General features: G+C 45.1%; 1 protein-coding gene across 2 annotated transcripts; it reads left to right on the top strand.

The window, feature by feature from the left end:
• Nucleotides 1–4,444: 4,444 nt before the first annotated feature.
• TREM1 (triggering receptor expressed on myeloid cells 1) lies at nucleotides 4,445–26,066 on the top strand. 2 transcript variants are annotated; one of them, XM_047796930.1, is made up of 4 exons: nucleotides 4,445–4,609; nucleotides 17,122–17,478; nucleotides 18,722–18,926; nucleotides 25,387–26,066. In XM_047796930.1, the coding sequence occupies exons 1-4, from the start codon at nucleotides 4,525–4,527 to the stop codon at nucleotides 25,391–25,393; spliced, it is 654 nt and encodes a 217-aa protein (XP_047652886.1). In that variant the 5' UTR covers nucleotides 4,445–4,524; the 3' UTR covers nucleotides 25,394–26,066. The 2 variants fall into 2 exon arrangements, with proteins under 2 accessions (XP_047652886.1, XP_047652884.1); XM_047796928.1 differs by having other exon boundaries at nucleotides 4,448–4,609; nucleotides 25,701–26,066.
• The last annotated feature ends 1,713 nt before the right edge of the window (nucleotides 26,067–27,779 follow it).

Raw genomic sequence — 27,779 nt, 5'->3', positions numbered from 1 at the left:
GCAATGCCGGATCCTTAACCCACTGATCGAGGCCAGGGATTGAAACCTTATCCTCATGGATACTAGTCGAGTTTGTTAACCACTGAGCCACGATGGGAACTCCTGGAACTAAGAGGGTTTTAGACAAAGCTTCAAAAACTTGTTCTTGTCTGTATTATCCCTTTTATTTATCATATGAAAGTCTCCCTAAAGTTGTTAGCTACTCTCCCTAAGCTAACATGTATATTCTAGGTAGGTTAGAACAGATATGTGATTAAGCAATGTGTGTTAAGAAAGAAACTGCTCCCTTATCCCATTATGAAGACTGGGATCCATTGCCTTTGACCAATGACTTACTAAAGAAGAAGAAGAAAACAGCAACGAGAATAGTATTTACACAGGTTTTCATAAGTGCGCTGAAAATAACACTTGAAAAATAAAGCCAAAAGGATTCATGGTATCTTACACATAAAAACTTCCTGGTGCTGAGGCCACCAAAAGAGGAAGTATTGAGAATGGAACTTTTAACTGGGCCTTAATAAAATGAAAAGAAATCCTAGATCATAAATCTCAAGGTTATTGAATGAGAAGACTGAAGAGATGATAGCTTTTGAAGAGAAGTCGTTTTGAGCATTTGAAGTATCGGAGGGGTCATCGAATTCCTCAGGAAAATGATAGATAAAAGAGGATAGAGGAGTTCCAGTCGTGACTCAGCGGGTTACAAACCCAACTAGTGTCTACGAAGACGAGGATTCAATCCTTGGCTTTGCTCGGTGGGTTAAGTAAGGATCTGGCGTTGCCGTGGGCTGTGCTGTAGGTTGCAGCTACAGCTCCAATGTGACCCCTAGCATGGGAACTCCCATATGGTGAAGCCCTAAAAAAAAAAAAAAAAAAAAAGATGAGAGAATATTTTGCATTCTCTTTACCTCAAGTTTGCAAAGCATCAGACAGGTAGAGAGAGACTATTTTCATTTAAAGGCTCTCAGGTGTCACTTCTAGTTAGGATGGCGTGAAGTGGCCACCTGCTTAGTTTAGTTAGAAATCCTTCTCAGGCTATTTAATTAAGAGCGCCCCAAAGAGAAACAGAAATGAGAAACAGAGGAAAGAAATAGAAAACTAGTTATGAGATGGTAGACTAAAGTGCCAAACTATGAATAATTACCTTAGAGGTAAATTATCTGAACACTTTTACAAAAGACAGAGAGTAACAGGAATGAAAGACCAAAATCCTAGTAGATGCTGCTTATGAGAAATTCACTTCAAAGCCAATGATTAGGTAAACTGAAAGAAAAAGGATGGAAAAATATACACATGGAAGCATGAACTTTTTCAAAAGCCAGTGTGGTTTTATTCACATATGGTTAAAGTAGACTTCAGAGCAAGTCCTTGGCCCAGGAACGTCCATATGCCAAATGTTATGTGGCCATAAAATTAAAAAATTAAAAATAAAAAAAATTCTGGAGTTCCTGTTGTGGCTCAGCTGGTTAAGCACATCATGTAGTATCCATGAGGATACAGGTTGGATCCCTGGCCTCGCTCAGTGGGTTAAGGATCCCACATCGCCACAAGCATGAGTCACAGTTGTGGCTTGGATGGGATGTTGCCATGGCAGTGGTGTAGGCCAGCAGCTGCAGCTCCAACTCAACTGCTAGCCCAGGAACGTCCGTATGCCACAAGTGTGGCCCTAAAATGTGTGTGTGTGTGTGTGTGTGTATATATATATATATATATATATATATATATATATATATATATATAAAGTTCCTCTTAATCTTCCAGGAATTTGACCCTTAACACACAGGAGTCAAAGACAAATTAGCATTGTCTTACTTATTTAAGTGTGAGAGACACATGTAAGAAGAGGGATTTGCTAAGGGAACTGTGCTAATTTGACTCACCCTGTCAAAATCGCCTGAATCAGAAAATTTCAAAAGCTCTCTGGCTACTTTCTCCTCCCTGTGGGCCGGAGAAATAAAACAAACTGTAAGTCTGGCAGGTTTCAATCCAAGCACAGTTTCTGTTATTATTTATAGAACAAAGAATAAAAGAAACTTTAGAAAATCTTAACTACAACGATCTCTGCAGGTATAATGGTAGGATTTACATTTCTTTATTATCATCTCTATTTTATAAATTGCTGCATTCAACAGTTTTAAGGTAGAACATGAACATTAACCTTGGAAGTTTTTTTGTTTGTCTGTCTTTTTTTAGGGCCGCACCCGCGGCATATGAAAGTTCCCAGGCTAGGGATCGAATTGGAGCTATAGTCGCTGTCCTACGCCACAGCGACAGCAACACCACAACAACCAGATCTGAGCCGTGTCTACGACCTACACCACCAGCTCAGGGCAATGTGGGATCCTTAACCCACTGAGGGAGGCCAGGGATCGAACTTGTGTCCTCACGGATATTAGTCAGATTGGTTTCTGCTGAGCCACAACAGGAACTCCCTTGTTTTTATCTTTTGCTTTTTCAGTTTGCAGACACGATAGCACCTTTTTGCTGTTTTCATACTTGAAGAGCATTCGGCTTGAGTATAAAATTCTAGAGGCAAGGTTTTCTTTATACATTCTCCCACTGTCTCTTAGTATTTGCTACTCAGAAAAGAAATTTAACTCCTGCTCATTTCAACCTTTTTGAAGGAATCAATTTTTTTTTCTTTCTTTTTTTCCTGTTTGTTTAGCAGCAGGAGTGTTAACGAAAACTTTTTCAACACGGGAACTTTCTAGTCTTGGTTTCACTTCATGAATTTTTCCTTGCCCAGGTTGAATTCTCTCAACCTCCAATTTCAGATTGCTTTTCAGATCTAGAGAATGTTTTTTTGTTTGTTTGTTTGTTTTTAAGTTTCTCTCTCTCTCTCTTTTTGCCACCCCTGGCATATGGACTTCCCAGGCCAGGGATCAGATCTGAGCTACAGTTGCAACCTAAGTGGATCCCTAACCCCCTGTGCCAGGCCCGGGATCAAACCTGCTTCCCAGGGCTCCCAAGATGCTGCCCCATCCTGTTGCACCAGAGCAGGAACTCCTAAAGTTTTTATTAAAATATAGTTGATTTACAATGTTGTGTTAGTTTCTGGTGGACAGCAAAGTGATTCAGAATATATGCATAGTCTTTTTCGTATTCTTTTCCATTATAGTTTATAACAGAATATTGACTATAGTTCCCTGTGCTATGTAGTAGGACCTTGTCATTGATTTATCTTATGTGTAGTAGTTTGTATCTGCTAATCCCAAACTCCTAATTTATCCCTTCCTCCCCCTTTCCTCTTTGGTAAATTTATTTTCTACATCTGTGAGTCTGTTTCTGTTTTGTAAATACGTCCATTTGCATCACTTTTTAGATTTCAGGTATAAGTGATATCATAGGGTATTTGTCTTCCTCTGTCTGGCTGGCTTCACTTAGTGTAATAATCTCTAGGTCCATCCATGTTGCTGCAAATGACATCATTTTATCCTTTTTTATGGCTAAATAATATTCCATTTTATATGTACACCATATCTTTTTTATCCATTCATCTTTCAATGGACATAGGTTGTTTCCAGGTCTTGGTGATTGTAAACAGTGCCGCAGTCAACACTGGGATACATGGATATTGGAAAAAAAATTTTTTAATATATATTTTAACTTCATTTATGATCCACTGTCCCATGTTAGATTTCAAAAATATCCCTTATTAGTAGATTATTTGTAGGTTGGATATCCATGATTTGTCCTTCACCATTTTTGAGCTCTTTGAAATGTCCTTATAGATTTTACACTTGGAAGTATTTCTGAAGTGAATTTTCTCCGTGACTGATTTTTTTACCCTGTCGAATCTGCCTTTGATTGCTTCTAGTATGGAAGCTGCTGGATTTTTTTTTATTCCCTATGCCACAGCTACAGCAACATCACAGCAACCAGATCTGAGCCGTGCACAGGCCAGCAGCTGTAGCTCTGATTCAACCCCTAGCCTGGGGACCTCCATATGCCAGGGTGTGGCCCTGGAAAGCAAAAAAAAAAAAAAAAAAAAAAAAAAAAAGGAAAAGAAAAAGCCAAGGAGAGCAGGGTGCAGCTGAGGACAGAATGCAGAAACAACACACATGTTAGGTACAGTGCTGAGCGCTTTCCATGGGGCCCTCACCTAGTTCTCACAAAACCCCTAAAAATGAGGGCTTTTTATTCCAACCTCTGGCTCTGTGCATCTGGCACGCTTACCTGCACTGAACTGGATGGGAGCAGAGGGTGGGCCTCAGGAGAGCAAGGTGGGCTTCTGATCCCCAGATAATATTAACTCCTTACTCTGTTTACCCAGAAGTAGTGTTCTCACTAAGAGGTTGCTTGAAAAAAATCATTGTTATTATCCCCCAAGAACAGGAAACTGCGGTTTGGAGAAACTTCCTGGAGACTTGAGCCCTGTCTCGGATCCACGTTTGTTGTCTCTGACATCTGGGGCCAAGGCAACTAGTGACGACAGAGCATCCAACCCAACACCTCCGAGAAGTGGCGTAATATCCTACTGCGTAACTTTCTGGAGCTTCTAGTTAGAGTGTTCCTCACAGCTGTCCCATGAGGCGGGGGCAGTTGGGGCTGGAGCGCGTGACGATGAGGAGCGCCAGGCTTGGGAGGCTGCTTTGGATGTTCTTCATCGCAGGTAAGATCGGCAAGAGATGCGAGCAGGTGAGGCTTCTTCCCTGGACCTGGGGTTGGGGAATCCCACCACGAGAAAGGTCTTTACTTCAGAGGCTCCGGGGCATGTGGCCACCCAAGGCGGCACCAAACCAGTAGGTATGCCAGGCCGGGTACTCCAGCTTTACAGAGTCAGGACACACAGGGCCTGAGAACAGAACTAAAAGGGGTGAGTTAGGGAAACAGGAGGTCGGTGCTTTTCCATGTCCTCGGGGACATGCAAACCCCTGGGTGAGTAAATCTCCACTTGACATGATCTAAAGGAGTTTTATTTGAGTTTCAAGTTATTTATTTATTTGTCTTCTTAGGGCTGCACTTGCGGCATACGGACGTTTCTAGGCTAGGGGTCAAATTAGAGCTTACACCACAGCCACAGCAAATGCCAGATCCTTAACCCACTGAGAGGGGCCAGGGATTGAACCCACTTCCTCATGGATACTAGTCGGGTTGGTTACCGCTGAACCACAACAGAAACTCCAAGTTTGAAGGTTTTCTTCCCCTTAGAGTCCTTCTTGGTTCTTCCGATGTTCACAGGCTATTAAACCCCAAAGACATAGTTCATTCAATGGATGTTCCCCAGGGGCCAACCAAGGGCCACGAAATATGTTATTGGCAAAAGGACACAGACGGGAACCGAAAAATGGGCCCATTTTCATGGAGGCCGTGATCCTGGGTCCACTGTCTGCTGGCCTTGCAGGGCTCTGTCACCCAGGCTCGGCAGGGCTGTTCCGTCTCTGGCCCTCACCTCTGACTGCACAGCTCACGCCTTCTCTAAAAATGCAAGCATTTGGGGGAGTTCGAGTTGTGGCTCAGTGGGGTAAGAACCCGACTTGTATCCATGAGGATTCAGGTTCCATCTCTGGACTTGCTCAGCCGGTTAAGGATCTGGCGTTGCTGTGGCTGTGGTGTAGGCCGGCAGCTACAGCTCCAATTCAACCCCTAACCTGGGAACTTCCATATGTCACAGGTATGGCCCTAAAGAAAAAAAAAAAAAAAACAAAACAAAAAAACGGAAGCATTTGAAACTTGTGTTGCTCCTGCTTCTAATCCTTGCGAAGACACTGGGGAAATGATCAGAGAAAGTAAAAATGTCAACAGGGAGTGAAGAGAAAACTTTGCTTTGGAAGGACACAACGGATTCCAGGGAGAGGGTGTTTTCCGGGGAGCCCACTGCCTTGAGCAAGGTCACAGATGATCATCTGGCAAAGCCCGCACACCGATGCTGCTTATGGTCTCCCAAGAGCCGGGGTAGTAATCCAGATGGACACACAGGAGTTTGGGTCTCAGGGACCAGTGCATTTCCTCATGTCTTATTCATGTTCTTCCAAAGGAGCACTGGGAGATGATGGAAGGTTGACGACTGCTAGAAAGCCAGTGGTTTTTTTTTTTTTGCTTTTGTTTTTTTCCCATGGTGTTCTGAGGGGGTAGGTTAGGGGTAACATAAAACTCCTTCTAGCTCCCGTATCCCAAAGGAATGGTTAGGCAGCTCTTCACACCAGGGCTGGCACAGCTTGAATTCCAGGCAGGCAGCTGCCTGGCCCATCTGGCTCAGAGGTTTAGAGCTGACCCTAGAGTCAGACTAATAGGGCTAGAATCCTGGCTGCACCCCTTTCTTCTGTGGGACCTTGGGAAAATCACTTACCGACCTCTGCGTTATTAAATAACCTTTCTGTGCCCCAATTTCCTTAGCTCTCAACTGGGAATAACAGTGGTGTCAACCTTAAAAGTTATGAAGATTCAGGGAGATCGTATTTTAAACACTTAGCAATAAAAGGTATTTGCTATTCTTTTTCTCCTTTCTTTTTGGCTCCGCCCAAAACACGTGGAAGTTCCTGAGCCGATGCAGTGACAACGCCAGATCTTTAGCCCCCTGTGCCACAAGGAAACACCTGTTATTCTTTTTTTATTAACATGTGATGAGGAACTCCTTTCTCACAATGGTGCAAAATTGATGCACAGAGAGCACTTCTCCATCAGTTTCTTACTATCTTCTTTCACAAGAGTCAGGCAGGTTTGTGTGCAATCTGTTTCCTGTAGCTTCTACTGTCTTAGTCCATCTTGACAGCAGTAACAAAATGCCCCAGACAGTGTGGCTTACAAACAACAGAAATTTACTTCTTCAAGTTTTGGAGGCTGGAAGTTCAAGGTCAGGGTACCAGTGTGGTTGGGTTTTTTGGAAGGTCCTCTTCTGGACTGCAGACTGCAGACTTCTCACTGTGTTATCATGGTGGGAGGGGCAAGGGAGTTTTCTGGAGCCTCTTGATGTGTCTGTGTGTGTGTGTGTATATACACACCCAAGGCATATGGAATTTCCCAGGCCAGGGATGGAATCCAAACTGCAGCTATGATCCATGCCACTATGGTTGGATTCTTAATCCACTGCACCAGAGCTTGAATTCTTGGAGCCTCTTTATTTTTCATTTTCTCTTGGTCTTTTTAGGGCAACACATGCAGCATATGGAGGTTCCCAGGCTAGGAGTCAAATCAGAGCTACAGCTGCCAGCCTACACCACAGCCACATCAGATCCTTAACCCACTGAGTGAGGCCAGGGATGAACCTGAGTTCTCGTAGATACTAGTCGGGTTTCTAACCTGTTGCGCCACAATGGGAACTTCTGCATCCTCCTTAATAAAGACTCTTTAACTACTCCCATTCCTGAGGGAAGAGCCCTCGTGACCTAATCATCTCCCAAAGACCCCACCCACCAATACCATGGCCTTGGAGGCTAAAATTCCAACATATGAATTTTGGGGAGGACACAAACATTCAGACCAAAGCATTCACTATGGTGACCATGGTGAACCACCAAAGCCCTAACTTCTTTTTTTTTTTGTCTTTTTAGGGCCGACCCCGAGGCATATGGAGGTTCCCAGGCTAGGGGTTGAATTAGAGCTACAGCTGTCAGCCTACGCCACAACCACAGCAATGTCAGATATGAGCTGTGTCTTCGACTTACACCACAGCTCACAGCAATGCTGGATCCTTAACCCACTGAGAGAGGCTAGGGATCGAACCTGCATCCTCATGGATGCTAGCCAGATTCATTTCTGCTGAGCCACAATGGGAACTCCAAATCCTTAATCTCTTAAATGAATGTTACAGAGGGTGGAGAGTGGGTCTCGTGTATGTTTCTCAGAGCCCTAAACAGTGCCTGGCACAGAGTAGGTTCTCACCGCAGTTTGAGGAATGAGAGAAAGAATGAGTGAAACAAACTTGGTTTAAAACCACTCCCATTCCTTCCTTCGGTCTCTCCTTCCCCTATGTTGCTATCCCTGACTATTTCATCAGCCTTTCTCTGTGTCTAGCTCTCTCTTTGGTGCCCCTCGGGAGGAACAGACTGGGTAAATGATGGCTGAGGTCCGGTCCTGCTCACAGACACTGGCCCAGAGCTAGCCCTGCGCTCCCTCCCTCCCTGTCTCTACCACAGGCCCCAGGACAGTCATTTGCATCTCCATGAATGTGCTAGGTCCTTGTCAGCTGAGAGAGAAAACAAATAAAGCATATTTAGTTGGAAAAAAAAAAAAAAACACACATTCCACCTGTGTCTCAGGATTAGAGTTCATGCTAATCATCAGGAAGCTTGTCTTCAAAGTTTCTTTAGAAACTGAAGTCTGGTCCCAGCAGCAGAATTAGCCTTCAAGCCTGGTTTCACTTTCAAAATCCTCAGGAGTCCCTGAGTTGGGTCTTCCCAAGGTCAGGCTGAGGTCTGCTAGACCTGCTGGCCCATGCAGAGGGCTCTGGTGACAGCCCATCAAAGGGGCAGCTGTTGGCATTTTTCCATGGGTACTCTCAGCGCTGCTGCTCAAGGATTAAAGTGTGTGTGCAGTAGCATATTAATAATCGCAGCAAGGGTTGTAGGCAGTGGTAGCTTGACCTTGGCAGCGGTGGCAGTTTGACCCAGCATTACTGCCCAGCTCATTGTCTGGTGTTCCATGGAGGAAGGTATCCCAGGCCTGGGTGGTAAACTGTAGTCCCTCGGTAAAGTTATAGAGCCCTGTTGTGTCCAGCTGAAAACACAGATCTGGATCTTCTTACTTCCACTCTGATTGGCCCTCCCATCAGCAAGGCTCTCTTGGACCAGACCAGATAGTCATTCCAATTCTAGGTAGTTGACCTGGTTCAACATCCAATAGTGTGATGGAAACCTTTGTCCCTATAACCCAAGTGTTCTCTGCCTTGGCACTATTAATATTTTGGGTGGGATAACTTTGTCATGGGGGCTGTCCTGGGCACTGTAGGATATTCAGCAGCATCTTCAGCAGCATCCCTGCCTGCTAGATGCCATTAGCACCCCCCTGCTCCCGGTGATAACAGCCAAAAGTGTCTCCAGGCATTGCCCAATATCCCCAGAGGGAAATTTGCCCCCAATCAAGAACCACTACTGGATTCTTTGACATCCCATGTTTAGACTCTTTTGGATGCACGCAACATAAACTCAACTGAGGTAAAAATAGGAGGGTGGGATTTCTTGGTGCAGGCAACTGGGAAGTCCCAGGGGTGAGGCTCCAGAGCACAGCTGAGTTCCTACCTCAGATAAATGTTGCCAGATCTCCCTGTCTCTCCCTGTGTTCCCTCTCTCTCTTTTTCACATTCTCTCTTTGCCTCTGCTTGACCTCATTCTCAGGCAGACTATTTCTACATAGTGGAAATGTAGCAATTGAAGTTTCACATTCCACTGACCAATCAACACAGCAAGAAAGAGCATCTTACCCAACACCTACGGCAGTCTTGGGGAGGATTATGATTGGTCCAGCCTCAGTCATGTGCCCATTTCTTTCTTTTTCTTTTTTTTTTTTTTTCGGCTTTTTGTCTTTTTAGGGCTGCACCTGCGGCATATGGAGTTCCCAAACTAGGGCTCCAATCGGAACTGTAGCTTCCAGCTTACGCCACAGCCACAGCAACGCAGGATCCAAGCCAAGTCTGCAACCTACACTACAGCTCATGGCAACGCCAGATCCTTAACCCACTGAGCAAGGCCAGGGCTCGAACCCGCATCCTCATGGATGGATGCCAGTCAGGTTTGTTAACTGCTGAACCACAGCGGGAACTCCATGTGTCCATTTCTAAGCCAATCAGCACGGCCAGGATGATGATTTTCTTTGATTGGCTCGTGTTAGTGTGTCCATTCTTTTTTTTTTTATTACTACTCAATGAATTTTATTACATTTATATTTGTACAGTGATCATCACAACCCAATTTTATAGCATTTCCATCGCAAACTCCCAGCCCATCCTCCAATCCCCCAACCTGTCTCCTTTGGAAACCATAAGTTTCTCAAAGTCTGCGAGTCAGTATCTGTTCTGCAAAGAAGTTCATTCTGTCCTTTTTTTAGATCCCACATGTAAGTGACAGCATGTGATGTTGGTGTCTCCCTGTCTGATATCACTTAGCGTGATAATTTCTAGGTCCATCTGTGTTGCTGCAAGTGCTGTTATTTCTCTCCTTTTAATGGCTGAGTAATACTCCATTGTGTATATGTATCACATCTTCTTTATCCACTCCTCTGTCCATGGACATTTAGGTTGTTCCCATGTCTTGGCTATTGAAAATAGTGCTGCAATGAACATTGGAGTACATGTATCTTTTTGAGTCATGGTTTTCTATGGATGGACGCCCAGGAGTGGGATTGCTGGGTCAAATGGTAATTCCATTTTTAGTTTTCTGAGGAATCTCCATACTGTTTCCAGAATGGTTGCACCAATTTACATTCCCACCAAGAGTGTAATAGGGTTCCCTTTTCTCCACACCCTCTCCAGCATTTATTGTTTGTAGACTTTTTAATGAGGGCCATTCTGGCCAGTATAATGAGGTACCTCATAGTGGTTTTGATTTGCATTCCTCTAATAATTAATGATGTTGAACATTTTTTTCGGTTTTTTGTTTGTTTGTTTGTGTTTGTTTTTGGCAATCTGTATGTTTTCTTTGGAGAATTGTCTGTTTAGACCTTCCACACATTTTTTTGTTTGTTTTTGTTTTTAGGGCCACACTCATGGCATAGGGAGGTTCCCAGACTAGGGGTCGAATTGGAGCTATAGCCGCCAGCCTACACCACAGCCGCAGCCAACACCAGATCCTTAACCTGAAGAGCGAGGCCAGGGATCGAACCTGTGTCCTCATGGATGCTAGTCAGATTCATTAACTGCTAAGCCATGACAGGAACTCCTTCCACACATTTTTTGATGAGGTTGTTTTTTTGGTATTGAGCTGCAGGAGGTGTTTATAAATTTTGAGGTTAATCTCTTGTCAGTTGCTTCATTAGCAAATATTTTCTCCCATTCTGTGGTCTGTCTTTTTGTTTCATTTAGGGTTTCCTTTGCTGTGCAGAAACTTTTAAGTTTAATTAAGTCCCATTTGTTTATTTTTGTTTTTATCGTCATTACTGTAGGAGGTGGATCTGAGGAGATATTGTTGTGGTTTATGCTGGAGAGTGTTTGGCCCATGTTTTCCTCTAAGAGTTTTATAGTATCCATATATAGTCTTATATTTAGGTATTTAATCCATTTTGAGTTTATTTTTGTGTATGGTGTTAGGAAGTGTTCTAATTTCATTCTTTTACATGTAGCTGTCCAGTTTTCCCAGCACCGCTTATTGAAGGGACTTTCTTTTCTCCAGTGTATATTCTTGCCTCCTTCATCATAGATTAGTTGACTGTAGGTGCGTGGGTTTAATACTGGACTTCCTATTGTGTTCCACTGATCTATCTTTCTGTCTTTGTGCCAGTACCACATGGTTTTGATGACTGTAGCTTGTAGTATAGCCTGAAGTCAGGGAACCTGATTCCTCCAGCTCCATTTTTCTTTCTCGGGATGGCTTTGGCTATTCTGGGTCTTTTGTGCTCCCCAAAAAACTTTAAAATATTTTGTTCGAGTTCTGTAAATAATGTCCTTGGTAATTTGCTGGGATTGCATTGAATCTATAGATTGCCTTGGGCAGTATAGTCATTTTGATAATATTGACTCTTCCAATCCAAGAGCATGGCATGTATTTCCATCTGTTTGTGTCATCTTTGATTTCTTTTATCAGTCTCTTATAGTTTTCAGAGTATAGGTCTTTTGTCTCTTTAGGTAAGTTTATTCCTAAGTATTTTATTCTTTTTGATGCAATGGTAAATGGGCTTGTTTCCCTAATTTCTGATCTTTCATTTTTAGTATATAGAAATGCAGTCAATTTCTGCATATTAATTTTGTATCCTGTGACTTTGCCAAATTCATTAATGAGCTCTAACAATTCTCTGGTAGCATCTTTAGGGTTATCTAGGTATAGTATCATGTCATCCGCAAATAGTGATAGTTTTACTTCTTCCTTTCCAATTTGGATTCCTTTTATTTCTTTTTCTTCTCTGATTGCTGTGGCTAGGACTTCCAAAACTATGTTGAATAGTAGTGGCAAGAGCAGACATCCTTGTCTTGCTTCCAGTCTCAGCAGGAGTTCTTTCAGCTTTTCACCACTGAGATGTTAGCTGTGGATTTGTCATATATCACCTTTATTATGTTGAGGTAGGTTCCCTCCATGCCAACTTTCTGAAAGAATTTTTTTTTTTAATCGGAAATGGGTATTGGATTTTGTCAAAGGCTTTTTCTGCATCTATGTAGAGGATCATATGGTTTTTATTCTTCAGTTTGTTAATGTGGTGTATCACACTGATGGATTTGTGGATATTGAAGAACCCTTGCATCCCTGGGATAAATCCCACTTGATCATGATGTACAATCCTTTTAATGTATTGTTGGATTCGGTTTGCTAGTATTTTGTTGAGGATTTTTGCATCTATGTTCATCAGTGATATTGGCCTGTAATTGTCTTTTTTTATGGTTTCTTTGTCTGGTTTTGGTACCAGGGTGATGGTGGCCTCATAGAATGAGTTTGGGAATGTTCCTTCCTCTGCAATTTTATGGAATAGTTTCAGAAGGATAGGAGTTAGCTCTTCTCTAATTTGATAGAATTTGATAGAATTCGCCTGTGAAGCCATCAGGTCCTGGACTTTTGTTTGTTGGAAGTTTTTAAATCACAGTTTCAATTTCAGTACTTGTGATTGGTTCATTCATCTTTTCTATTTAGTCTTGGAAGTTGTACTTTTCTAAGAATTCATCCATTTCTTCTAGGTTTTCCATTTTATTGGCATATAGTTGCATGTATTAGTTTCCTAGGTTCCTTTGTATTTCTTTGATGTCCATTGTAACTTCTTCATTTCTAATTTTATTGATTTGAGTCCTCTCTCTTATTTTCTTCATAAGTCTGGCTAAGGGTTTATCAATTTTGTTGATCTTTTCAAAGAACCAGCTTTTAGTTTCATTGATCTTTTCCATGGGTTTCTTTGTTTCTATTTCCTGTATTTCTGCTCTGATCTTTATGATTTCTTTCCTTCTGCTAACTTTAAGTCTTGTCAGTTCTTCTCTCTCTGGTTGCTTTAGATGTAAAGTTAGGTTGTTTATTTGAGTTTTTTCTTGTTTCCTGAGGTAGGCTTGTCTTGCTATAAAGTTTCCTCTTAGAACTGCTTTTGCTGCATCCCATAGGTTTTGGAGTGTCATATCTTTGTTGTCATTTGCTTCTAGGTATTTTTTAATTTCCTCAGTGATCCATTGGTTGTTTCGTAGCATGTTGTTTAGTCTCCATATGTTTGTGGGGTTTTTTTGCAGTTTTTTTCTTGTTGTTGATTTCCAGTTGTATAGCATTGTGGCTGGAAAAGATGCTTGATGTGATTTCAATTTTCTTTCTTTTTTTTTTTTTTGTCTTTTTGCCATTTCTTGGGCTGCTCCTGTGGCATATGGAGGTTCCCAGCCTAGGAGTTGAATCGCAGCTATAGCCGCTGGCCTACGCCAGAGCCACAGCAGTACAGGATCCGAGCCACATCTGTGACCTACACCACAGCTCACGGCAATGCCGGATCATTAACCCACTGAGCAAGGGCAGGGATCAAACCTGCAACCTCATGGTTCCTAGTTGGATTCGTTAACCATTGTGCCACCACAGAAACTCTTGATTTCAGTTTTCTTAAAGTTACCAAGGCTTGGTTTGTGGCCCAGAATGTGATCAATCCTAGAGAATGTTCCATGTACACTTGAGAAGAATGTGTATTCTGGTGCTTTTGGTTGGAATGTTCTATAAATATCTATTAAGTCCATCTGGTCTAATACTTCATTTAGGGCCTTGTTTTCTTGTTGATTTTCTTTCTGGATGATCTGTCCATTGCTGTAAGTGGGGTGTTAAACTCCCCTGCTATTATTGTGTTATTGTCAATTTCTCCTTTTAAGGTTGTTAGCAGTTGCCTTATATATTGAGGTGCTCCTTTGTTGGGTCCATATATATTTACAATTCTTATATCTTCTTGGATTGATCCTTTTGATCATTATGTAATATCCTTGTCTCCTATAATATTTTCTATTTTAAGATCCATTTTGTCTGATGTGAGTATTGCTACTCCAGCTTTCTTTTGATTCCCATTTCATGGAATATTTTCTTCCATCCTCTCAGCACCACTAAACCAGCTTTACAGCATTCAATTTGTATGTGTCCCTAGAAGTGAAGTGGGTCTCTTGAAGACAGCATATATATGGGTCTTGTTTTTGTATCCATTCAGCCAGTCTGTGTCTTTTGGTTGGGGCATTTAGCCCATTTACATTTAAGGTAATTATTGATATGTATGTTCTTATTGCCATTTTATTAACTGTTTTGGATTTATTTTTGTGGTTCTTTTTTTCTTCCCTTCTTCTCTTGTTCTCTCCTCTTGTGGTTTGATGTCTATCTTTAGTGTTGTATTTGAGTTGCTTTTTCTTATTGTTTGTGTATCTATTGTAGATTTTTGGTTTGCACCTACCCTGAAGTTTCAAAATAGGAGTATATATATACACAAGATTGTTTTAAGTTGTTGGTTTCTTAATTGCAAGTACATCTCCAGTGTCTTGCACTTGTACCCTCCTCACGATTTCTGATTTTGGTAGCATATTTGTCTGTGGATAATTTCCTACTTTTACTGCATATATGCCTTTACTGGTGAGCTTTGTCATTGTAGTATTTTTGTTTCTAGTTGTGGCCTTTTCTTTTCTGCCTAGAGAAGTTCCTTTAATATTTGTCATAAAGCTGGTTTAGTGGTGCTGAATCCTCTTAGTTTTGCTTGTCTGTAAAGCTTTTGACTTCCCCTTCAAATCTGAATGAGAGCCTTGCTGGGTAGAGTAGTCTTTGTTGGAGGTTTTTTTCCTTCCATCACTTGAAGTATAACGTGCCACTCCCTTCTGACCTGAGAGTTTCTCCTGAAAAAACCTTATCGGGGTTCCCTTGTATGTTATTTGTTTCTTTCCCCAGCTGTTTTCAATATTTTCTCTTTGTCTTTAATTTTGGTCACTTTGATTAATAGTGTCTCAGGGTGTTCCTCCTTGGGTTTATTTTATATGGTACTCATTGTGCTTCCTGGATTTGAGTGAGTGATTCTTTTCCCATTTAGGGCAGTTTTTGGCTATTATCTCTTCAAATATTTTTCCTGGCCCTTTCTTTCTCTCTTCTCCTTCTGGCACCCCTATAATATGGATGTTGGTGTATTCAATGTTGTCCTAGAGTTCTCTTAGACTGTCTTCATTTCTTCTCAATCTTTTTTCTCTTTTCAGTTCCACATCAGTGATTTCCACTAGTCTGTCCTCCACCTTGCTTATTCATTCTTTTGCCTCCTGTATTCTGCTGTTGGTTGCTTCTAATGAATTTTTAAATTTCAGTTATTGTATTTTGTATCTCTGCTTGCTTAATCCTTAAATCTTGTATTTCTTTGCTCAGTGTTTCCTGTAATTTACCCATCTTTGTCTCCAGTTTATTTCCAATGTCTTCAATCATCTTCACTATCATCAGTCTAAAGTCTTTTTCATGGAGGTTGATAATCTCCAGGTCATTTAGCTGTTCTTCTGGGTTTTCTTCCTTGCTCCCTTATCTGAGTTATACTTCTCTGCCTTTTCATTTTGTATAGATTTTTGGTGTGGTCTCCTTTTTGCAGACAATAGAGTTGTTACCTCTCTTGCTTCTGATGTCCACCTCCCTTTTTGCTGAAATTGGTATGGGGACTTGCTGATGGGAGGGACTGGTGCCTGCCCACTGGTAGGTGAAGCTGATTCTTATCCCTCTGGTGGGTGGGGCTTTGTCTCTGGGTGAGATTAGAGGCAGCTGTGTGCATGGAGGTCTCTAGGCAGCCTGTTTACTGATGGGTGGGTCTGTGATCCCACCTGGATTATTGTTTGGTCTGGGGCTTCTCAGCCCTGATGGGTGAGGCCAGACTTTTCCAAAATAGCCACCTCTAGAGGAACACGTGCTGATGATTATTCCAGAGACCTTTGCCTCCAATGTCATTCCCCCACAACAAGCCACAGTCACCCCCTGTTTTCCCCAGAGATCCTCCAAGAACTGCGGTCAGGTCCAACCTAGTGCACATGAAAGCCTGTGTGTGCCTTTCAAGAATGGGGTATCTGCTTCCCCCAGTCCCATGGAGCTCCCACACACAAACCCCAATGGCCTTCAATGCCAAATGCCCCAGGGGCTCCTTCTCCCAATGCCAGACCCCCAGGCATGGGGACCTGATGTGGGGCTCAGAACTCTCACTCTCGTAGCTGAGTCTATGTGATACAGTTACTTTCCAGGCTGTGGCCTGCCCACCTGGCAGGTATGGGATTGCTTATATCATGTAATCATCCCTCTTACCATCTTGATATGGCCTCCTCTTTGTCTTTTGGAGTAGGGTATCTTTTTTGATAGTCTGCAATCTATTTGGTTGAAGGTTGTTCAGCAGTTGGTTGTAATTTTGTTGTTTTTATGAGAGAAGGTGAGCTCCAGTCCTTCTACTCCACCATTTTAACCCTGTCTCAGTGTGCCTGTTCTTGAGAATGTGGGACAGCCTGTCAGTAAAGCTACATAGGATGGATCCCCTAAGAAAGAGATGCTCTGCTTCCCAAGGAAGGGAGAGAGGAGAACCACACGGCCAGACAACAATATCCACCATGTCCTCAAGACGGCTTCCTCACCATTTTTCCGAGTCTCTCTCCCTTGACTTAAGTGAAATTCCTCTCGCTGTTCGGTGACATCATTCTCTGCTAGTAGCAAGTCTTCACATCCACTCTACACCCTGTATGTCCTTCTCTGTAATCTTTCCCTCCACCATGCCCCCTCAATTAGGGTCTTAGAATATGTCCCCTGTCTCTGTACAGGCCATTTCTTCCTCTCAAAAACAATCATTTACAAAAGTTCATTTGCACCAACGATATGCAGTGTAGCTCTTGCAGTTAAAAAAAAAAAACAAAAACTATAACCCACAAAACTACTCACAGTGATAAGATCTGGGGTCAAGTGCTGGCTTGCAGGAAAGCTGCATCTTCTCCAGAAACCTTGAGGATCTTGTCTGAAAAACAGGTGATTGAACACGAAAAAAAAAAAAATGGCTCCTCTTTTCTTCCAAAGAGAGAAAAGCTATTCCTCCCAGAGCCTAAGTCTGATTCTCCACTTACAGAAATACAAGCTGCCACTGAACTACCTGAGGAAAAGTGCATCCTAGCAGAGGGGGAGACCCTGGATGTGTACTGTCCTGTCACCGTTGGAGTGTATTCCAACAGCCGGAAGGCCTGGCAGAAGCTGAATCATAATGGGAAGTTCCAGACGCTGGCAATCACAGAAAGGGTCTCGGGGCAGGTCAGTAAAGTCCAGATGGGGAAGATCTTCCTAACAGATGAACCCAGTGAGGGCATGCTGCATGTCCAAATGACCAACGTTCAAGCAGAAGACTCAGGACTGTATCGATGTGTGATCTATCAACCTCCCAAGGATCCCATCATCCTGTTCTACCCCGTCCGCCTGGTGGTGACCAACAGTGAGTGACTGGAGGCAGGGAGGGGTAGAGAGTGGGGCGAGCCAGGTCAGGTTGGGAGTGGGGAGCAGTGGTGGTAGCACTAACAGGGCTGTGGCTCAGGATTTCTAGAAGCCTGTGCTCTCTCAGAAGCTCCATGTCTCTCATTTGAGGTCTTAGAGACATTTGGTCCAGAACGGGAATTTTTGTATGGGATTTCTTCTTTGTATGGGATTTCTCTTGGGGAGCAGAGCCTAATGTGTTATGCTATTGCAAGAAGTGGGGGTACAGTGAAAGGTGGGCTTGGGACGATTTAGTCTCATTCTTCAGGTTTTCACGTAGAAGTCATTTCCATGGGAAGCCTCTGTGAGTCACTCTCTCCCTCCCATGGATGCATTTGCTGGCCCTCCTGTGTGCTTCCAAAGCAGTGCTCTTCAGAACTTACTGTGGGCATCAACCACCAGGGGATCTTAATTCAAATGCAGACTCTGATGCAACAGGTCCAGGGTGGGACCTAGATTCTACACTTCTGATCTCACCTCAGGTGATGCTGGTCCATGGCTCCCATTTTTGGGTAGCCAAGATCCAGAGCCCACTTCGTGTTCCCTTTCAGATCACACTATCTCTTTGGTTAAGTAGTGGCCAGTTTCCTTATCTGCCCCCTTCCCCCCACCCCCTGTTCATCTCTCAGAACCTTGAGAGAAAGACTTGGACTTTCTCAGCTCTATATCCCTAGAAACTAATGAAGAGCCTGGCATACAGTAGGCCTTCCATAGATTTGATTAGACAAGCTAAGAAAGGCAGAGTAGAGGGAAGCAGGTTTGAGTCTCTAGCCCCTATGGAATTCTAAGCCTAAGGAAGTCAAGATACATACAGAGGATATTGATAAAAGATAAATTGTAAAGCCACATGTCAGATGCACAGATGAGGGCAAGGCAGAGAGAATGGTATAAGGTAATCAGGGAATTATTCTTGAAGAAGTGGGGGCGCATGTGGAATGGTGAAGAATGGCAGGCAAGTGCATGCCCAATGACACATATAGCCTGGAAATTCCTTTCTTCTTTCCTATTTCCCTCCTTCCCACCCTTCTTTCCTCTCTCCTTCTTTCTTTTTTCCTGTCTCTGCCCCAGGTGGATGCTACACTTCTTTCATCTTTGCTAAAGAAAATCTTGCTTCATGAATGGCCATTTTCATTTCCCTCCTCTGTTCCACTTATCTTGCCACTCATCCATCCATCTGTCCCTCCATCCAATGTGCCTTCTTGCAGATTCTTCAGGAACCCCTGCCCGTGCTGAGACTCCCACCCAGAGTTGGATTCCAATGACCACCCTTCCTCCTACCACCACCACAAACCGGCACCGTCCCAGGCCCAGGACCGTGAGGACTGTGACCCAATTCCTCACTGATTTCACTACCAGCCTCTCCTCTCCTGGCCTCAAAGTTACCCTCACAAATGTGACAGATATCACCAGGTATGGTTTCCAGGTCTCTAGGTTTGGACTGAGCCCCTCAATTCCCCGTGCAAGTGCTGATAGGATGTGCAGAGCGAGGGATGGGGGCAGGTGAAGGGCAGGGTGAACTGGAGTCATCTCAGCCTGGTGGGCCTTCCCAGGGGAGGAAGGGGGTGGTTCTAGAGTGAGGAGGCTCTTGGGGGCAGTGGTGGAGGCTTTCACTCTCCCCAGTTTCACTCTGTGTTTGCTTCTTGCACATCAGAGGAGAAAGGAAAGGGAAGTGCATCTTAGATGGACGGACCTCAGTCAACCCCTAATGGCATAGCGAAAAAAGAGACCCAGATTTTAGTGCCAGCCAGACCGACTGAAAGAGCAGCTTTAGGTGAAGCCTCTCTGGCTTCAGTTTCCTTGTCTCTACAATGCGGGGAGGATGTGGAGAAAGACCAGAGCTGAAAGCAATAATCTAGGACAAGAGCTCCCAGCAGCTGCTGCATTTTAGGATTACCTGCAGTGCTAAGTTTTTTTTTGTTTTTTTGTTTTTTGTTTTTGTTTTTTTTTTAATACTGATGCATGTGTCCTGCTGCAGACCAACAGAATCACAATTTCTGGATGTGGGGCTGGTCTCAGTATTTTTTCACACAATCTTCAGGAGACTCGTTTAGTGTGAAGGCAAAGATAAGAATCACTACCTTTGCATGCACACCCCTCTATATCATGAATTAGTAAATGTTGATTTATCTTACAATGTGTTTATCATTAAATATGAATTAACAGGGAAAGAAATATTCTACCATATTCCCACTAGTCTGACAAGTCTTTTTTTTCCCTCCATCTTCTCTTCCAGTTTTTAATTTGTGTTTATACATATTTAATCATAGCAATAATTCCATCTTCCATCTCGCTTGTTCACTCTTTTGTTTCCTGTGTTCTGCTGCTGATTCCTTCTAGTGAGTTTTTCGTTTTGTTATTGTATTGTTCATCTCTGCTTGTTTGTCCTTTAAATCTTATATTTTTTGCTTTGTTAAACATTCCTTGTAATTTCATCTTTGCCTCCACCCCCCCCAGATTTCATGTCATCTTTACTATCTCTAAAGTCTTTTTTTTTTTTTTTTGTCTTTTTGCTATTTCTTGGGCCGCTCCCACGGCATATGCAGGTTCCCAGGCTAGGGGTCGAATCGGAGCTGTAGTCTCCGGCCTACGCCAGAGCCACAGCAACGCGGGATCCGAGCTGCATCTGCAACCTACACCACAGCTCACGGCAACGCCGGATCATTAACCCACTGAGCAAGGGCAGGGACCGAACCCGCAACCTCATGGTTCCTAGTCGGATTCGTTAACCACTGCGCCATGACGGGAACTCCTCTAAAGTCTTTTTTGTTTATCTCCAGTTCACTTAGCTGTTTTTTTGGGGGGTTTTGTTGTGTTCCTTCATCTGGCTCATATTTCCCTGCTTTTTCATTTTGTTTAGCTTTTTTTCTTTTCTTTTTTTTGGGGGGGGGGCACACCAGCAGCATATGGAAGTTCCCAGGCTAGAGGTCAAAGCAACACAGTGCACAGCCACAGCAACATCTGTGACCTACACAACTGCTCACAGCAATGCCAGATCCTGAATCCACTCAGGGAGGCCAGGGACTGAACACACATCCTCTTGGATCCTAGTTGGTTTTGTTACTGCTGAGCCATGATGGGAACTCCCTCATTTTGTATAGCTTTTTGTGTGATCTCCTTTTTGCAGGCTACAGCTTTAGCCCCTCTTGCTTCTGGTGTCTGCCCCCTGGTGGGCAAAGTTGATGCAGGGGCTTGTTATAGGCTTCCTGATGGGAGGGACTGGTGCCTGCCCACTGGTAGCTAGATGAAGCTGAGTCTTGTCTCTCCAGTGGGTGGGGTTTTGTCTCTGGGTGTAAGTAGAAGCAGCTGTGTGCCTGGGAGGACTTTGGGCAGCTTGTTTGCTGATGGGTGGGGCTGTGTTCCCACCTTGTTTATTGTTTAGCCCAGGGCTTCTCAGCAGTGGTGGGTGGGGCCAGATTTTTCCAAAATAGCAGTCTCCAGGGTAGCTCATGCCAGTGAATATTCCTTGGGACCTCTGCTTCTATGTCCTGCCCCCACAGTGAGCCATAACAACTCTGCTCTCCCAGGAGACCCTCCAAGACCCGCAAGTATGTCTGATCCAGATTCTTATATAGTCCCTGCTTTGTTGTGGTGCCCAGTGTTCATGATGCCCTATATGTGCCCTCTAAGAGCAAAGTCTCTGTTTCCCTCAGTCCTGGGATGCTCCTGCATACAAGCCCTGCTGACCTTCAACACCAAACCCTCTGGAGGCTCCTCACAATGCCAGACACCCAGGCTGGGGAACCTGATGTGGCATTTGGAACTCACTCCTATGGGATAGCCTTTGCCATACAGTTATTTTCCAGTCTGTGGGTCGCCCACCTGGTGGGTATGGGATTGCTTATATTGTGAAAGCACCCTTCTACCATCTCATCGTGACTTCTCGTCTTTGGGTGTAGGACATCTTTTTTGGTAGCTTCCAGTCTATTTTGCTGATGGCTGTTCAGAAGTTGGTTGTGATTTTGGTATTTTTTCATGAAGGGAGGTGAGCTTGAGTCCTACTCTGCCACCTTGTCTGGAATGCAGTAATTCCAATTATACACATCTTCATCATTTCTCTGTGCTAAACCTATTCTTCAGTGTCACAACCTAGTCTTCATAATTAAAATTTCAACATACTTTCCTAAAAGCCATAGCTTACATAGTCACTTGCCTGTTTTTAGACATTGAGATTATTTTCATTTTTTTAGTATCGACAACTCTGAAATGAACATATTTTTGGCAGGTTTCTTCTCCTTCTTCCTCCTCCTCTTCTTCTTTTCTGGCCACAGCATGCAGCACCTTGAAGTGGGGTCTCAGTTCTCAGGCCAGGGATTGAACCTGGGCTGCAGCAGTGAAAGGCCTAACCACTAGATCACCAGGGAACTCCTCTTTTTCTTCTTTTATTATTATTATTTTTTTTTTTTTTGCTTTTTAGGCCTGCACCCATGGCATACAGAAGTTCCCAGGCTAGCGGTCGAATTGGAGTTACAGCCGCCAGCCTGTGCCACATGAAACATGGAATCCAAGTCTCGTCTGCGACCTACACCACAGCTCACAGCAATGCCGGATCCCCGACCCACTGAGCGATGCCAAGGATTGAAACTGCATCCTCATGGACACTATCTTTTTTCTTATTTTAAATTGTTTATTCAAAAGAAATTCCCCTAAGAGAATTTAACATTTGCATTGCTCTGTAACATATTGCCAAATGACCTTCCAAAGATTGGAAACAATCTGCAGTGGGCCATAGTGAGTAAGGGAAGCAGCAGCTTGCCTATAGGGATTTAGTATTTTTTTAAAAATTTTTCTGTCAGAATAGGAGTTCCCGTTGTGGCTCAGTGGTTAACAAATCTGACTAGGAACCATGAGGTTGCGGGTTCGATCCTTGGCCTTGCTCCGTGGGTTAAGGATCTGGCGTTGCTGTGAGCTGTGGTATAGGTTGCAGACGTAGTTCGGATCCTGTGTTACTGTGGCTCTGGTGTCGGCCGGTAGCTATAGCTCTGATTGGACCCCTGGCCTGGGAACCTCCATATGCTGCAGGTGCAGCCCTAGAAAAGGAAAAAAAAAAAATTGCTGTCAAAATAGATGCAAGCTGGGACCCACTTTAATCTATTACTGTGTACTCTGAACTCCATAAGGGTAGAGGCAGTGAGTGCCCTTTCCCCATTATATTGTGCTAAGTGCCTGGCACATAGTAGGTGCTCATTAAATCTTTGTGGACTAATTAAAATAAAGAACTAGTGAAAGTCAGTGCTGTTCTTTTTTCACTAATTTTCCAACATGTAAATTAAGAGATCACCTTCCACCCACATTCCGACTAAAGGCGCACCTACTTCATCTGTTAACTTTGTCTATTAATGACATGAACCGGTGTGAGTCAGAGTCCACTCAGAAAAGCAGAAGCCACTGAGCTGTTTGAAAAAGAGGGAATATGATGTGGAGGGAGTGGTTTGTCCGAGTAGCAGAAGAGCTGAGACACCGATCGGGGGATGGAGGGGGTGGTACCTCCGAGGAAGCTGCGGTCACCCTGTTTGGGGGGTTCTGCAGGCAGCCCATGGGGAACGTCTTGTGCAAGTGTTTTACGAAGTGATTCCAGGTAAAGCCACCCTGAAAGGGGGACTGGGGAAGGAAGGACACCTAGCAAAAGGTGTCATAACCAAGGCAAGTCCCACAGGGAGAACCTCTGTGTGGTCCTGTAGGGGATCCTGAGGCCCACAGGAGTTATCTGTATCCAGGGCTGGGGAGCTGGAGTCTTTGTACTTCCAGAACTTGGGGAGGGGTGGCCCCGGGGGCGCAGGAGTTCCCAGGCACTGGGGCTGGGATAGACGTAGGGTGGGGGTGCCTGGCCACCTGCATGTAGCCTTAAAAAGGGATCAGGAAAAAAAAAGGGGGGGGAGTTCCTGCTGTGGTGCAGTGGGTTAAGAACTGACTGCAGCAACTCGGGTTGCGGCAGAGGCGCTGGTTCCATTCCCAGCCAGTGCAGTGGGTTAAAGGATCCAATGTTTCTGCACCTGCAGCGTAGGTCACAGCTGTGGCTCAGATTCAGTTCCTGGCCTGGAAACGTCCACATGCCATGGGTGCAGCCATTTAAAAAAAAGAGAGAAATGGAGTTCCCGTAGTGGCTCAGCAGAAACGAATCCGACTAGTAATCCATGAGGATGCAGGTCTGATCCCTGGCTTCAGTCAGGGGGTTGGGGATCTGGCATTGCAGTGAGCTGCGGTGTGGTGTAGGTCGCAGACGAGGCTTGGATCCCATGTTGCTGTGGCTGTGGCGTAGGCCAGCAGATGTAGCTCTGTTTCGGCCCCTAACCTGGGAAACCTCCATATGCTTCACGTGTGGCCCTAAAAAGCAAGCAGGGAGGAAGGAAGGAAAGAAGGAAGGAAGGAAGGAAGGAAGGAGAAAGAAAGAAAAAGAAAGAAAAGAAAGGAAAAGAAAGAAAGGAAGGAAGGAAGGAGAAAGAAAGGATGGATGGAAGGAAGGAAGGGGAAACGAAAGAGAAGGACGGAATAGAAAAAGACGAAGGCAGTAAGGAAGGAATGCCGTACGCCTGACGTCCTTCACTTCATTCCCCAACCTGCCCTCCGCCCGGCCACGCACTAAATCAAGACGAACGCAATCCATCACGTCCCTCCCGACATAAGCCTCCCGACCTCCCAGACAAGAAAATCAAGAGAGAAAGACAGACAGACACAGACAGACAGACAAAGAAAAGGAATGCACTGCTGGCCCTTGAGAGTGGCCACATTCCGGAAATTCTGTGCAAGAAAATGTTCAAGGGCTGGGAGGGACAAAGCAGGACACTGGTAGGAGAGACTTGGAGTAGGTGGACTTAGGGGAGCCCAGAGCTGGGCAGCAGGGCTGGAACCGGGCATAAGCCTGCATAGCCGCCAGCTGGAGGGTCCAGAGAGGCGCTGGCTTCCAGCCCCTGCCCATGTCCCCTGTCCCCAGCCATTGCTGCCAGCAGCTGCACTTGCCTGGGCTGCCTCGGACCCCTGGTTCCCGGAGACACAGGACAACAGTGCAGGCTAGGGGTGGATTTTAGCACAAAAGGACCTTCCTGGCCTTCTGTAGCCATTCCGTCCTTTCTTCCTTTGCTGGTTTGGACCTTCAGTTTTAAGTTTTGCATAAGCAAATGTGTTGCTTTTTTACATGATAGCTTTGTTTTATTCCTTAATTGTGCTTAATTCTATTTCCTTTTTTTTCACTTTATTTTAATCTTAAACCCATGTTGAGGAGGTTATCTTGCTATGTGGTATAAATTGTAGAACAGTCGACTTTTTCTTATTATTATTATCTAGATACCACGAAACTATTTACTAGACAGTCCTCGCCTGCCTACTGGGTGGCCCATTTCCTCCGATGTTAAAGTCTTAGATATCCTCAGGTCTATGTCTGGACATCTATTTGTTTCTCTGCTGCCTGTTTCTCTTTTTGAGCCTGTGTCTTGGTCGTGCCGACTGCTTGGGCTCCAGCCTATTTCCACACCTGCTGAGTCTAGACAGACCAAGTGTCCTCGCTCATTTGCGTCACTTTCTTATGATACTTACTTATTTACTTATTTATTTATTCTTTTTTAGGGTCACACCTTAGGCATATGGAAGTTCCCAGGCTAGGGATTGAATCGGAACTGAAGCTGCCAGCCTACACCACAGCCACTGCAACGCCAGATCCAAGCCACATCTGCAACCTACACCACAGCCCATGCATCGCCAGATCCTTAAACCACCGATCGAGGCCAGGGATCGAACCCACATTCTCGTGGATACTAGTCGGGTTGGCTACCACTGACCCACAATGGAAACTCCTTTCCCAGGATTTTAAGAAGCCTGCTGCTAGAGTCTATACAATTTCATGATGGGATTTTGATGAGTATTATTGGATTCTTGTCAGTTTATAGATGAGGAAACTGAGGCCAAGGAGGTGAACAGGTCCTGATGCTGAGGATGGAAACCAGACGGCCTTGCCCTGGGACCTTTGGGCTCTCTGCTGCATCACAGCAGGAAGGAGCCTGCCCCCTCTCCCCACACCCCATCTGGACCTGCAACCTCTGTGAAGTGCATTTCTCATCAGTGGTTTCAGGCAATGCTCAGGGCCAGGGAGTATGGGGGAAGGAAGGACCCGAGCAGATAAGAGAAGGACTTTTGCAAGCACTCACATGTGTGGGAGCATCCCCGTGGCAGCACTGACTCTCCTCTCTCCCCCAGGGATATTGGGATCAGCATTATCCTTCCTGCGGTGTGTGGACTCCTGAGTAAGAGCCTGGTCTTCATTGTTCTGTTTGTTGTCACCAGGATGTCATTTACACCTTAGGCCCAGTGACCCAGGAGAATGGCCTCTGACCCCCATCCTCATCCATCTGGCAGCTCCACCGGAGTGGGAGGGGGAGGGGGAGGGTGATAACCGGAGTTGAATCTGTAACACAGGTGTTTCTAAGGCTCGGGATCCCACCTTCTTGGCCCCTGAAACGAGCTCCCCTCATTTCACTGATAACCTGGGGTGTGCGCTTTACCCTCTCAGGAGAGAAGGTACAGCCCCAGAGGTGCCCATTCAATAAAGACACTGCCAATGCTTTTCATTGTCCATGTCTCTTGGGGGTCACCAGGCACAGAACAGAGGGCGCAGCTGCTAACTCTGCCCTGGTCCTCGCCCTGGACCACAGCATCCTGGCCTGACTCGGTCAGGGTTCCCGCTATAGAAGCATCCTCTTCTCTAGAACCAGATGCTTGGGTTCCACCCCTTCCTTTACAGCCCTTCCTACACTCCCAGAAAAGTGTGCTGAAAACCACAGAACAAGGAGAAGATTAGATGTTACAGTGAGAATTCCACCCTGGGAAAGAGGAGCGGAGCTAAATAGAATGTCGTACCCTGGAGTTCCCTGGTGGCACAGCGAGTTAAGAATCCGGCGTTGTCACTGCTGTGACTCAGTTCACAGTGGGGGTGAGGGTTCGATCCCTGGCCCTGGAACTTCTGCACGTCACAGATGCACCCAAAAAACCAAACTAAACAAGACAAGAATGTCGTATCCTGGGAAAATACTGGGAGGATGAGATAGGATCCAGCGCAAAAGACAGCTTAGAGAATGTCACTTGTTTACTGTGTGCATCTATGGTTTGCCTCCTGGTGGATGCATTTCATCCCTGGATCCTTGGATCAACCCCAGGAAGGCAGAGAAGCATGTGGCTGGAACTGAGTCACTGCCGACTGGCAGGAACAAAACCTGGAGCTCCTTCACTGAGGACCTGGCACCTCAAAGCCGTACAGAACAGAATATCCAGGAGTCAGCTCTTACCTAAATGCCTCTTCCTTGTATCCCCTGAGGGGTAGAGATGGTGGGCGACCAGCACTCACCAGTCAGGCTGCTGGCGGCTGTCCCTGACCCACACTGCTAGCTCTGACCCCTGCTTACCTCCTCCTCTCCCTCTGCCCCTACAGCTCCCCTTTGGCTCCCATGATATAAGGGTCCAGGCCCATCCATGCATTTAAATCAGTAGTTTCTGTTTTTCTACCACTATGGCCGCATTAGTGGGGAAGAGAGGGTCGGTCCTTCCATTCCCCTTCAGGAATGGCCAAGGCCAATTTCATCTACAATCCCCAAGGGCAGACCCACTCTACTGCCCACAATCCATCTTGTGTTTGGAAAACATATTCCCACAATCAGGACGCCCCTCCCCCGCTCCCATGAAACAAGCACCCTGAGTGCTCAGGTGGTGCCCTCCCCACCCTGGGTCCCCTGCCATCCTATGAGGATGTCCTCATCAACCTGAGAGCTGGGAGTTCCCTGGTGGTTCAACGTGTTAAGGACTGCTTGGCTCCAGTCGTTGCTGGGGCATGGGTTTGATCCCTGGCCCCAGGAACGTCTGCATGCCACAGGCGCAGCCAAAAACAACAACAAAACACCCTCCAGTCCCCTCCCTCGCCCCGCCCCACGGCTGAATCCTCTGAGAGATTATCTCTCATTACCTAGTCAAGTCTGTCAGAAGGTGGTGAAGGGAATTCTGGCTCCCTGGTGAGTCTTTTGAGAAGTCCTAGATCCAGAAGCTGCTCATCTCAGTCAGCGCATCCCTTTTCCTGCTCAAGACAGCCCAGCCGCGCTGAGGCAGGGAGTGCATGGCGCACAGTGTTTGCTTCCTGAGGCTGCTCCTTTGGGACCTGCATTGTAGCAGTGGCAATGCTTCCCTGATTGTGGAGTTGACAAAAAAGCTCAGAGTCAAGGGAGGGACCACCGCTGAATGCTACTGAGGAGACGCAGATGCTTCAGGGCAGTGACTCTCAAACTGCAGTCC

Source organism: Phacochoerus africanus, chromosome 9 (genome assembly GCF_016906955.1).
Source record: "Phacochoerus africanus isolate WHEZ1 chromosome 9, ROS_Pafr_v1, whole genome shotgun sequence".
In the NCBI taxonomy this organism is placed as follows: domain Eukaryota; kingdom Metazoa; phylum Chordata; class Mammalia; order Artiodactyla; family Suidae; genus Phacochoerus; species Phacochoerus africanus.
This window is presented reverse-complemented; position numbering and strand designations above follow the sequence as displayed.